At 34.2% G+C, this 11,919-nt stretch overlaps 1 protein-coding gene across 1 annotated transcript; it reads right to left on the reverse strand.

Annotated features, from left to right (window-relative positions):
• Positions 1 to 609: 609 nt before the first annotated feature.
• Positions 610 to 8,702, reverse strand: c9 (complement component 9). The gene is made up of 11 exons (XM_007256997.4): positions 8,579 to 8,702; positions 7,750 to 7,858; positions 6,984 to 7,134; positions 5,770 to 5,914; positions 5,439 to 5,577; positions 4,749 to 4,970; positions 3,968 to 4,208; positions 3,548 to 3,694; positions 2,568 to 2,743; positions 2,158 to 2,386; positions 610 to 1,198 (listed from the first exon to the last, which is right to left on the reverse strand). Exons 1-11 carry the CDS (start codon positions 8,650 to 8,652, stop codon positions 1,041 to 1,043), a joined length of 1,791 nt encoding a protein of 596 aa, XP_007257059.3. The 5' UTR covers positions 8,653 to 8,702; the 3' UTR covers positions 610 to 1,040.
• Between the last annotated feature and the right edge of the window lie 3,217 nt (positions 8,703 to 11,919).

Here is an 11,919-nt window from a genome sequence, read left to right on the forward strand (position 1 = left end):
CCATTTATCAAAGGAGAACTTGCTTTTTTAAGGCTTTTTACTGGATAACTTTAGGTCTGTGTAAATAAATTAGGTCTGTTTAAATAAATTAAACCTGTGCTGAAAAGTAAGACTGGGGTCAATATTCAAGTTTAGTAAAGCTTCTTTAATCAATAGCACAACCTGTTAGTCTGAATTAGCAAATTGTGCACCAATCAGCCATAAAATTGGCACTACCTGTCTAATATTGAGTCTATCTCTCTTGTGCCACCACAACTGATCTGACCTATCAAGTCATGGACTCCACAAGATCTTGGATGGTGTCCTGTGGTATATGGCATCATGACATGAGCTGCAGATCCTTAAAGTTGTGAGGTGAGCTTCAGTTGAGCGGTTTCCTTTCTTGGACCATTATTGGTAGGTACTGACCACTGCATACAAGACCTGTCTGGGGTTTTAAAGGGCCTTTGATGCAGTCATCTGTTCATCACGATTTAACCCTTGTGAAAGTAACTTATTATCTGCCCATTTTCCCTATTTCACATCATCTCCAAGAACTGACTACTAAACTGTAACATCTGAGATGGTGTTCACTAGATTTCTCATAATATATCTGTACACCAGACATGGTTTACTTGAACATACTGTTTATTTGCTAATGCACATAATAAAATAAACATTTCACAGCTGTGCACAACGTCACGCCTTTCTTAGGAGAAGATGATTAATAGACTTCAGTCATGTGACCTCTAGTATAATGACAATAAGGGTGACACTAACTGAGATTTACTAAATTAACGTTTTAATTGCCAGTTCGATCCATATTCTTATTTTTTATATATAGAAACTTGTGTGTCTAAAAACACAAACAATGGTTTACAGAAAATAAAGATCTAAAATTGTAGTTAATTGACTTAAAATAGGTTTGCTTTTTTAACCGGTGTCAAAAAATAATGAGAACAATTTTATTCCGGACAGACCATTGTTTTATTAAGAAATATTCAACTGTGAAAATCGAAGGGTATGCTGTTTATCAGTGTGTGTGTGTTTAGACAGCTGCATTAACAATAATCCTCGCTGACTGTGTCTCCTTTGCAGGTGGCTCCTGCAGTGGTACCTGCGTTGCAGCTGCGTTTACGGGTGCGGCGTCCACCACTGCAGCTGGACCAGGCTGACCAGCAGGCCCAGTTGCCCTCCTGCTGAACAGGCTTGCTATTATCTAAATAAGGAAAGATAGAAAAAATATTTATAAAATTAAGTATATATATTTTAAAATATTTGACTGATTTTTGGACTGATCAATTAATGTATCAATCAGCTTAGACAGAATGAGTGACTGGACATGACATATGTACATTGCAGGAACAAAGTCATGAAACAGCTTTCCCTTTTTTGAAATTCCAAACTGTTACTAGTCAACTAAGTTAGAAAAATGTATCTCAGAATATTTTTAATATACAATCGCATTAGAATGTATTGTGTGCTTTAGCTTATTTTAGTGATCAGATATTGACTGATATACAGAACCTTCAGATTGACTGTTTGCTTTATTGACATACACCTAATACTTAATATATTCTAATGAAAATAAATAAAGGTGTTGCCATATGGATCAGTCAGACCTCATCCTGTATCAGTTTTCTTCAGGGTCCAACAAATTATTTGTTTCTGAAGCTGTTGGAAACAATACTTACTGCATGCTGTATTTATAAGACCTCTAAAGGACTTACATTTTTAATAGTTAGAGTTTTTTGTGTTATAAGTTATTATGATAAAAGTCTAGTTGCATACATTTCCAAAGCTCAGTTTATTTACCAATTATTTGTTTCATAAAAGCACCCTCCCCTTTCTTTCACACATATATATTTTTTAATGTTTTATTATTTTTTTTGGACATGTACTGTTTTTTTTTACCATTTATGTTCAGTGGGTTTTGTACAAATGTAGGTTATTCATTGGATCTTAAGAGCTTAAAATTGCAAAAACAGAAAAAGTGGGGGTGGTTTAAAACCTTTGACTGGTAGTGTACAACTAATATTATGTATTTTAATAAGTATACTTTACTGACATACCAGCTATTAAGGTTTCAAAAATGTAATCAAAAATCTTCAAAAGGCTTAATGCTTTACACGTACACACCAGAAACTGCGGACATTCCACGGCCTGCTGCTCACATACCTTTCATTAGCTCATGGCGGAGGATTTGGCAGGCAATGCCTTCAAACTGCACCGGGCACAGGCACACACATTGACCATCCACCTGAGCCACAGTGCCTCCATTCTTGCATGGCTGGCACTTGCACACACTGTATTCGGCCATGTACTCGTGCAGCGCCCTCTGCAGGTTCTCTCTCCTTGGAAGGGCATCAGGGAAGGTCAGAGGGATTGCGTTGTAGATGGGTTCCGGCTGCCAACACAGGCACAGTCATTAGTCCTACATTACTGTACAATAGCTACATGTTAAAATTTTATATCATACATGATCCTGAGAAGACTGTTAAAAGAGAAGTACAGAAACAGCAGGAAATGCAACTTCATGTTTTTTAATCCTAGATTAAAAATTACTGCTCGTAAGAGGATGTGTTTACCTCACTGTAGATCAGGGCAGGCAGGTCTCCGATTGACCTCGCCCACTCTGCGAAGTGCTGCCAGTCCAGCATCCCTTCTTTACTGAGCTGAGACTTCAGGGCTGCTGCAGACTGAGGGGAGCCCCCTTTCACTGAGCTTATCACTTTATCAATAATCGCCTTATTTTCACCACTCCCTGTTGACACATTGACTCATTTACAATCACATGGAAAATTCAATCACATTTAAGACATTAACTTAAAGTCTTTCGCTCATTTAATGATAACAAAAAAGCAATGGAATTTTTTTTTATACTTTGTGTATTTTGACATTTTTTGAGTTATATTTCAAGATTTTTAGAGTAAATTAAATATTATTATGAAGCCATAAGCCAGTTGGGTTGGGTCCAAGTATGTTTGGCATCAGTCATGATGAATAAACAAGACTGAGCCCTTCCAATGAAATACAATATTTCAATCATCTTTGCTTTTTGGGAAAAATCACTTATTTTATAAGTGCCTTCATAAGTTACGAAATATAATTCTAAATAAAGCACAGTTTATGATGTAAAAAAGTTGTTCACATAAAAAAGGCAAAAAAAGAACAATGGTTATGAACAGAATATGAACTTGTTTTCTTTGCATTATCTGAAAGCTCTGCATTTTTTTGTTATTTCAGGCATTTCTCATTTTCTGTAAATAAATGCTCTAAATGACAATATTTTTATTTGAAATGTGTTCTGCAGTTTATAGAATAAAACAACAATGTTTATTTTACTCAAACATATACCTATAAATAGCAAAATCAGAGGAAATGATTCAGAAACTTAAGTGCTCTCTTAATTTTTTTCCATCTTTTTGCATTTGATAAAATTCTTGGTAAAAATCTAAAGATGCAAATATGCAATAAACAAGAAAGCTAGCAAAAGATCAAAAAGTGGGTTTTATGGTTTAACATGAACTGATAGAAAGAGACAGAGAAACCCTGGACATGCACATACCTTCGTCCTTCTCTGTCATTACTTTGCAGTCATCTTTTGGTGTAGACTGTACCCCTGGATCAAACTGTCCTAGAGTGGCGTTAATAATCTGGATATTAGCGTTAAACCCAATTTTCAAGCAACCCTTCACTGTGGTCTCTTTTACCCCTGAAATCCAGAAAAGACATTTAGTAGTAAATGGCTGTTCGAGGCTACATTTTGGTCAAAACTTGAGAATGTCTGCTAAAAAATCCAGCTGGTCATTCAGATAAAACATCCTATTCTGGTCAAGAGCTAGTTAACAAGCTAGCTTACCAGCACAGGGCATGAGATTCCTACCTTTAATCTACACTACCATCTATCTCTGAATAGATTTAAAGATAAGCCATTACACTTAATCATCAAAGACTGGCCGAAACATATGGAGAAATTTGTACTTACTCTTTTTACTCATTATCTCACTGTTGAGCACATATACAAGGTCATATTCTCCTCCGGATCTACCATTCTTGGTATAATGGGTTCCATAATCCTCCATGAAACCAAAATACTGCCCCTTTTCATATTTGATAGGCAGTGCATCCACATCATCCAGGAATGTCTCTGATACCTCCAGGTTGCGTGTCCTCAGCCTATATGTTCCAAGTTGCACTTTGCCTTTCATCCTTAAGAAAGTCTTGCCCTGCAAAATGGCCAGTGTGAAAAAAACATCAAAAACACTAATTCAAAGCCATGATGGTATCATAATAAGAGTTTAACCACATGCATATACACTTGGTAGTAAAATGTGTTGAATTGAGTCAGTGTACAAAGGGGTGAACATTTATGCAATCATTTTAAACATCATATATTTTAATTTAATTGATTTTACTTTGTGGAAATCTGTTTTCACTTTGGAAGTTTCACCACTTTTTCGTTTTGAAAATTCTTGTCAAGACAAATTTCTAATCATTATTGTTAGTTCCTAATTACATTTGGTCACATTCCTCAGGTCTAATAAACTAATCCAGTTTTTGGACAATACAATTCCTATGGCAACCACAGGAATACAAGCCGAGATTTATTTTACTGCACTACTTTGTGATGGAGGAGTGTATTAACTCTTAATGTTAATCTCAATTTAACAGCTACAATTTTTAAGATAGACTTTTATGTGAATTATTGAGCGGGCGGTTCACCCCTCAGCTAAAATCCAGTTGAACACTCCAGGCACATTTCTTACCTTGATGGTTTTGTCCTCAGTGATGGTTTTAACTATGTTTGAATTGTCAGTTGCAGTGTTAAATCCAGTTGAGACGCTGAACGAGTCATTCAGGTTCTCAGTGGGTGTGAACTTGAAAGACAGTCCCAAGGAGGTTTTGCTGGTGACCTCTTCTGTCAGCTCTTTGATCAAGGAGTGGGTGTCTTCATACATCTCTTTAGAACTGGACTCCTCTACCAGAGTCTTCAGATAGAAAGAAACATGATTATTTAACTTTGCTTTTATTGAATACATGCAACAAGTTATTAGAAGTTTTTAAAATACTTTTTAGGTTTAGTAGATTTTAAGTGTAGCTTTGACAGTGCTGATGTCTGACTTATTTTAAATATTATTTATTTGTTTTAAAGAAATTATGTTTAAGCTAATACATTCTAGCATAAATTGACACTTTATATAACTGGAGTTAATTTTATTTTTTAGAAAATAATTGTATGCACTTTTAATAACTTAAGATTTGTATTTATTATTAATACATTAAAGTTATAATAACAGGTACAGTTATCATACAATAATAATAATAATAATAATTATTATTTGCATCATTTTGGTAGTAATACACTTACATTCATGCATATGCCTTAGGCCAGTTAACTGTTTGTAATATTTGAAATTATCTTTGTTATCTGTGATCTAAATGCCATATAGACTCACCTCAAAGTTAAGTACAGCAACATTCCAGGGTAATCTGTTGTACTGCAGGGTGGACGGGTCCTTGACTCGCTCACACATACCGTTATAAACTTTATTATTGAAAGGGTTCATGCGAGGGCCAGAGCCCAGAATGTTGATGCTGTCGGCAGAAAGCAGTGATCCAGTTTTAATTTTCATTTTAAATGAATCTCTTTGTTTCCTAATACTTCATTTGTTTATTCTGATGTTGTAGTTTCATTTACAGTTTCATATTTCATATCGTTAAGGTTCAGTTTAATGTTGTTCATGCTCATTTTTATCCACTTTTGTAAGATTACTTAGAGCTTCTGACCCATATCCTGCAGCTCGGCCAATATCTGACTCCGTCACAGGAGTGTTCCCACATGGAGCACGAATCTTTTCACACTCTTCTTCATCAGAAAAGTCACCACAGTCATTATCTCCATTGCATACCAGCCTTTGTTTAATACACACCCCTGTGAATGGACAGCAAGTTCAAAAAGTGAATCATTGTGTAGGATAATCATAATTGATTAAATGATAATTGAAGCTAAAGCAGTGTGTTTGGTTTAAGTAAAATAATTTAATAAAGTTTCAATGTACATCATTTGCTTTATACACCAAATTTGGTGAGACAGGCAAGCATAAATAGAAAATAACAATGCGTAAATATTTTTACCGTACTTGGACTGCATATTTCAAAAAAAAAAATCTTAGTATCTGAACTTTACTCAAATACTTTTACTTCTACTCCCTACATTTGTGAAATATAATATGTACTTTTTACAAAACATCTATTCAGTAAAAAAAAAAAATCTATAAAAACCTGGTATATAAACAGGTTATTAGTGTTGTTCACATATTTAAGATATCAGATATATATTACCACACTTATTATTCATGAGCTGAATTAAAAATGCATCTGAAAATCTGTATTTGAATTAGATTACTTTTTCTCTTTAGCAAATAGCATAAATTATGAAATATTATTATATTTAACAAAATATATCAAAATGATTAAAATTACAGTAGTGTAGTAGTGAAGTTCATGGCAGGATATGGGTTGTCTCAAAACTGATTTTTTTCAAGAAATACTTTTCATTTTATTTTAATTTTTTATACACTTAATTATGATTTGAATCACGTTATTTTTTATATAACATTCCCAGCTAGATGGATACTAACATTATTTAGTAATAAAAATTATAATTTCCAAAACATTGACACAATTGATGTTGCAGTGACATTACCAAAATGAACATCCAGAAAACGTGAGATTAAACGTCCTAAGAATGGTAATGGTAATGTTCAGAAAACATTTTAGAAACCAAAAAGTGTAAGCTGGGAGTCTGGGGTTTCTGACAGTGGAGTTATGAGGCTAATATAATTAACTAGTAGTGGAAATTTTATTGTATAAACTACCCGGTCATCACACTTTCCTCAATACATTTTCTGTTGGTAATTTCGAAATGTGTTTTCTCACACTATATCATATAGTAATCTACAGTAAAATGAAATAAAAAGTGTTTTTAGTGTGTTAATTACCTGATTCACACTGGAACTCAGTGCTTTTGCAGACAGGTGGGGGGTCCTGTTGACATTCAGTTGTTGGTACACAGGGCTTTTTCTCTCCAATAGGCTCTATACACTTTCGACCTCCAAACTGCCCAAACGTTTCAATGCCTCTGGAACGTCTCTATACCCCCCAAACAAACACAATATTTATTATTATATCTAAACCTGGTAACACAAACCTGGTAACATATTCAAATGTGACATCAAATGTTATGATTGATTTCGCTCTGACAGCATGTGTAACACAATAATATTACAATAAAAAATGCCCTTTAGAGTGCTTTAGCCTCTGTGCAACAATGGTGACACTGAAGAGCATTTATTACATTTAGAAAACTGTTACAAAGTACAATGTGATACAAGCAATTTAACTAAGTGCTTTTTAAACTACAGGTTTAGTGAAAAGCTAAACCAACTGAGGAAAAACTGGTAATCCAATCATGCCAAAATAAAACAGTTCCTGAAATTGAATGTATTATTAACAGGAGATGCAGGAAACAGTTCATTGTTACTTAACAGTAGACTGTTCATGTCACAAAACTAGTAGTCTTTACATTGTGTGAAATTTTATAATGAATGAACCAATAAGAATGTTTGCAATTTTTGTATTTATTTATTTAAATATCATAAAATATGTATATTTAAATATGCTGCAATAAAATTACTGCAATAACTTTGTGGAAGTGGACTTGAGTTTAGTTAATTATGTGTGTTTTTGTGTTGGTGGTCACTTTACCATTGTTTTAGTGCAGGGATCACATTCCGCCCACGCAGACCATGCAGACATTTTACAGTCAATAGGTGCTGGGGCATCGACCTCACGGACCTCCCTCCTGGACCCTTGCCTTAAAGGACAGAGTAGTTTTGCTATTATTGTTATAAATGATAAAATGTTTCGAAGTTTAAACACATTACATCAGAACAAAAAAAATATAAATATTCTGTATATATTAGAGTACATTGCAATAGCATATTTATGTTTGTATAAATGCACAAAGTGATGATTTGATTGCTTAAATTTTAGAATTTTTAAGTCAATATAATTCACACACAAACTGATTCACAAACAATTGTTGCTTATCACTAATATGATAACTTTACAGGAGAAGCAAAAACCTTTGTAACTTTCAGTGAAATTCATCAGAAAAACATTTTATTTAGCCATTTGGCAACATTTCTATTAATCTTTTTAACATGTAATTGGGACACATTGTAAAGAACCAGATTTCAATTTTTTTAAATGGAGATACAGAGTTTTTTTGGCAGCAATAAAATATCTATTCAATTTTTATTTTTATTATAGTTTGAGCTGTTTTCAGGTGTAATAATTAAAAAACAGGATAGCTGTTTGATTTTACTACACACATATATGTCTGAGTAGACAGATTTTTCTAAATGTTTCTAAAATAATCAAAATAATCAAAATCAAACAAATTTGTGGTAAAATGTACCATTTTATGTTGCTTACGATTATCTCCAAATAATCATAACTCCAACATCCTGTATACCCTGATACATATAATAATTGTGTATATAATACACAATGTAAGAGAATGAATACATACCTGTTACCTCCCACACTCATTCCAATAGATTGTTGAAAGCAAAATACCAACAGAACAACAGTTAGCGTCCTCATTGTGAGACTCGGTGGATGGTCAGGACTTCTGCTGAGCTACTGCTGTCTGTTTGTGTGTGTTGCTTTTAGTATCTGGCTATTGGACCCACTGTTAATAATTGACCTGGATCTGAAATACTGGATCGAATATGAGCAAACCCAGAAATTATGTCAAGAGAAAAAAGTGCTTCTGCTTACTTTACTTATTCCATGTCATTTGCTGTAGAGTTGGGTTCGTCCGCAATTTTTTAAAAGTATTTGTTTCCCCATTTCACCCAAGCTGTAAAGCATAAAATGTCACTGAAAAATAATGACCAATTTACCATTGATGAGTTATTTTTGTAATATAATAACTTCTAATCTTATACATTTTGGTAAGTCTGTAAGAGTAGCGAATTCTTACAAATTGTTACAAATTACGAAAAATAGTTTGATTGTTCCAAACTACAATCTGTGTACGACTTACTACGATTGTAAATATGATCATACAAATAATAATGATCATCATTTTTTTGTGAGTGTGAACTAAAAGAATTTGCAAAACAGAAACAAATGAATGCCTGTAATTTCCCAGCCGTCCTGAAACCATCATGATTTATGGGAAAATACAAATGCAAACATTGACATTTGACTGCACAGCACTGAGGCAATCCTACAAACAACTGTATCAACTGGACAAAAGTTCAAACGCCATTTAGACTTTAGGTTACCTAATCTCCAGAGACATGTTGTGACAGAAATGTGTATAGGTCTGTTTTACTATTCTTGAAGGAATCACATGATTTATGCAAAACATACTCTAATCGGATATGCTGAAGTTTTGGTAGTCTGAGTTATATAAGATTAAAAGGTGTGTTTAGAAATGTTTAAAAGGTTTATATAATTGCGACAGTTATTTTTGCATGCAAAGCTGTTCCCTTTACATAATGTATGTCTGGTGCTTATTTCTTTTGCCAATCTTGTTATTTATCAGTTGTGCAATAGGTGGCAGCAAAGAGTGACAGGACGTGTACCCATCACATAAAGTCTGATACTGCTTTGCTAAAAAGATCCAGATCATTTTTCTAACACAGTGTTTTTTAGGCAGTCTGTTCTTGATGTTGATGATGGTTGAGAAGCTTATCAGCCATCTTATATTAACCAAGATAGGGTATGTTTTTATTTGAGTTTGGTGGTTTAGAGGATCTTTGTTATTGCATGGGCAAACAGCAAGTAGATTTCTAATCTTAGAACTATGGACTCAACCACAGACTGGATTAGAGAAATACGTTTTCAATTAAATGTCAGCAATTTCAGAAAAAACCTCACACTCTCTGTAAATCTGCTGAGGAAGAAAATATTTTCAGGTGTAGTTTTATGCTGTGAATTATTATTATTAATTATTATTAATTATATATTATTCTGCAACGTGTAAATATTTTGTTTTACTGGCTTCAGATCTAGAAACTGAAAAGACTGCTAAAAAACACTGAACTCACTTAGATAACTTTAACTATGTGACATGGTGCATTTTGCTTAAAGTATGCAGTACCGGATGTTCATTTTTGATGATGCACAGGGTCAGCAACAATATTTAAATAGGCTGTGGAATTCAGTTGATAACTGACTATTATTAACTGGCCCAAAGTGTGCCAAGACAATATTCCACACACTATTATACCACCATCGCCACCAGACTGAACTGTTGACAAACTAGTTGGGGTCTATGGATTTATGCTGTTTGTGCCAAATTTTGATATCTCAGTAGAAATCAAGATTCTTACAGTGTTTAACCCTTTAACTGACCTTGGTGAAACATGTATATGTAATGCTTAAAGTGAAATCCTCAAGATAAATCTGTGTAAAATTTGACAAAAATGCTGGCATGTTAAGAGGTTAATAGTCTTTAACCCTCCTAGTCATAAGTGAGGTGAAATATTTAGTAAAAATGCGTCCATGTCAGCTTTGACCAGAATTTCAAAAGGAATGATTCTAACATATTGCCACATCAGTGCCACAGAAAACTGATGCTGTTTTGATAGCAAAAGAAGGCCCTACCCAGTATTAATATAGTCTTAATAATGAAGAGCTTGGTAAGTGCATTTCCCAACATTTTCTCCTCAAACCTGCTGACCTAGCTAAAAAACTCTGCACTTTCTGCTAGGTCAGCACCCCCATTCAAGCAGAAACCCACGTCAGCTGCAGCTCAAAACATTAGGGCTGTGACGATGCCTGTAAGTGGGGTCAAAGAAGAGGATGGATCTGCTGTAGCAGAGGGCTATGGACACAGATCCTGTCATTTATACCAGTGCCATGTGCTGAGGACACTGCTTTTTAGCATTTTTACCACTCCTCCCTGCTTTGAGCTACTTCCCTTTGGCCCTCTCAGGAAATGTGAAGGGACACGAGGTGCCCTGGATGGGCTATTCTCTAAAGACAGATTTCCTGTTTTTCACGTTCTTTTCTTCACTTTAAGAAAAAGGATAAAGGGGCTTTATGTAGTACCACAAGGTTTCTAAAGCAGAGTGAAGAGCTGTCAAAAATATATACAAGTAAAAATATCTAAAGGAAAACTTTCCCATTGACTTAAGATTATGGAAGAAATAACATAAGGGATCAGTCAAAATTTGCTAAGTAACTTATTGGATTACAGTGAACCTTTGCAAACATAAAAGTCAAGACCAAAGTCCGAGCCAAGGTTCATGTTTTTCTTCAGTGTGTTAATTTAATCTGGTTAATTTTGGTTTCACATTCAATGTTATTAGCAAACTTTGCTAGTTGTTATCATCTTACAGCACATCTGCTGATTTAAATTTAGACCAAACTAAAAAGTAAGAATGTCTGGACCAAACAAAAGTAGGTTTGAGAGCACTCTTAACTCATCCATTTTCATGACATTAGTCTTTATATTTAAGATCAATTTAGAAAAAATAAGCCCTTTAGTGCTTTAACAGTCTTTAAAATGGTCACCAATGTGTTTTTCAGAATGCCAAGCCTTATTTAAATCTAAAATAACTCTAGGTACAAGCATTTAAATTTAGGTCACGTTTCAGTCAAGAGGTGTAGGTCCACTTCTGGGTTTGTACAGGGTCTAATCAGAGTTTTGAAATGGAAAGGAATGCAGACCTGAAGTGGCATGAATAAACTTCTCAATCCGTTTTCTGGACCTGATAAAATGCAAAGGAAGATCAGCCAGAAAAGAGTATTGATAATCAAGCCTCAATATGACAAGAAAAAGGACATGCATCTTAAATCTCGATATTTTAGACAGAAATCCTGCATGACTTGTGGTCCTGAGGTTCAGATCAT

Source organism: Astyanax mexicanus, chromosome 1, assembly GCF_023375975.1.
Source record: "Astyanax mexicanus isolate ESR-SI-001 chromosome 1, AstMex3_surface, whole genome shotgun sequence".
Taxonomy (NCBI): domain Eukaryota; kingdom Metazoa; phylum Chordata; class Actinopteri; order Characiformes; family Acestrorhamphidae; genus Astyanax; species Astyanax mexicanus.

Excerpts from the sequence above, each read along its gene's own strand:
- c9 (XM_007256997.4), bottom strand. The coding sequence starts at position 8,652 with ATGAGGACGCTAACTGTTGTTCTGTTGGTATTTTGCTTTCAACAATCT. Across the intron at positions 7,135-7,749 it reads ATCCCTGCACTAAAACAATG|AGACGTTCCAGAGGCATTGA; the intron begins GTAAAGTGACCA and ends TGGGGGGTATAG. Across the intron at positions 2,387-2,567 it reads CTGCCCTGATCTACAGTGAG|CCGGAACCCATCTACAACGC; the intron begins GTAAACACATCC and ends CTGTGTTGGCAG.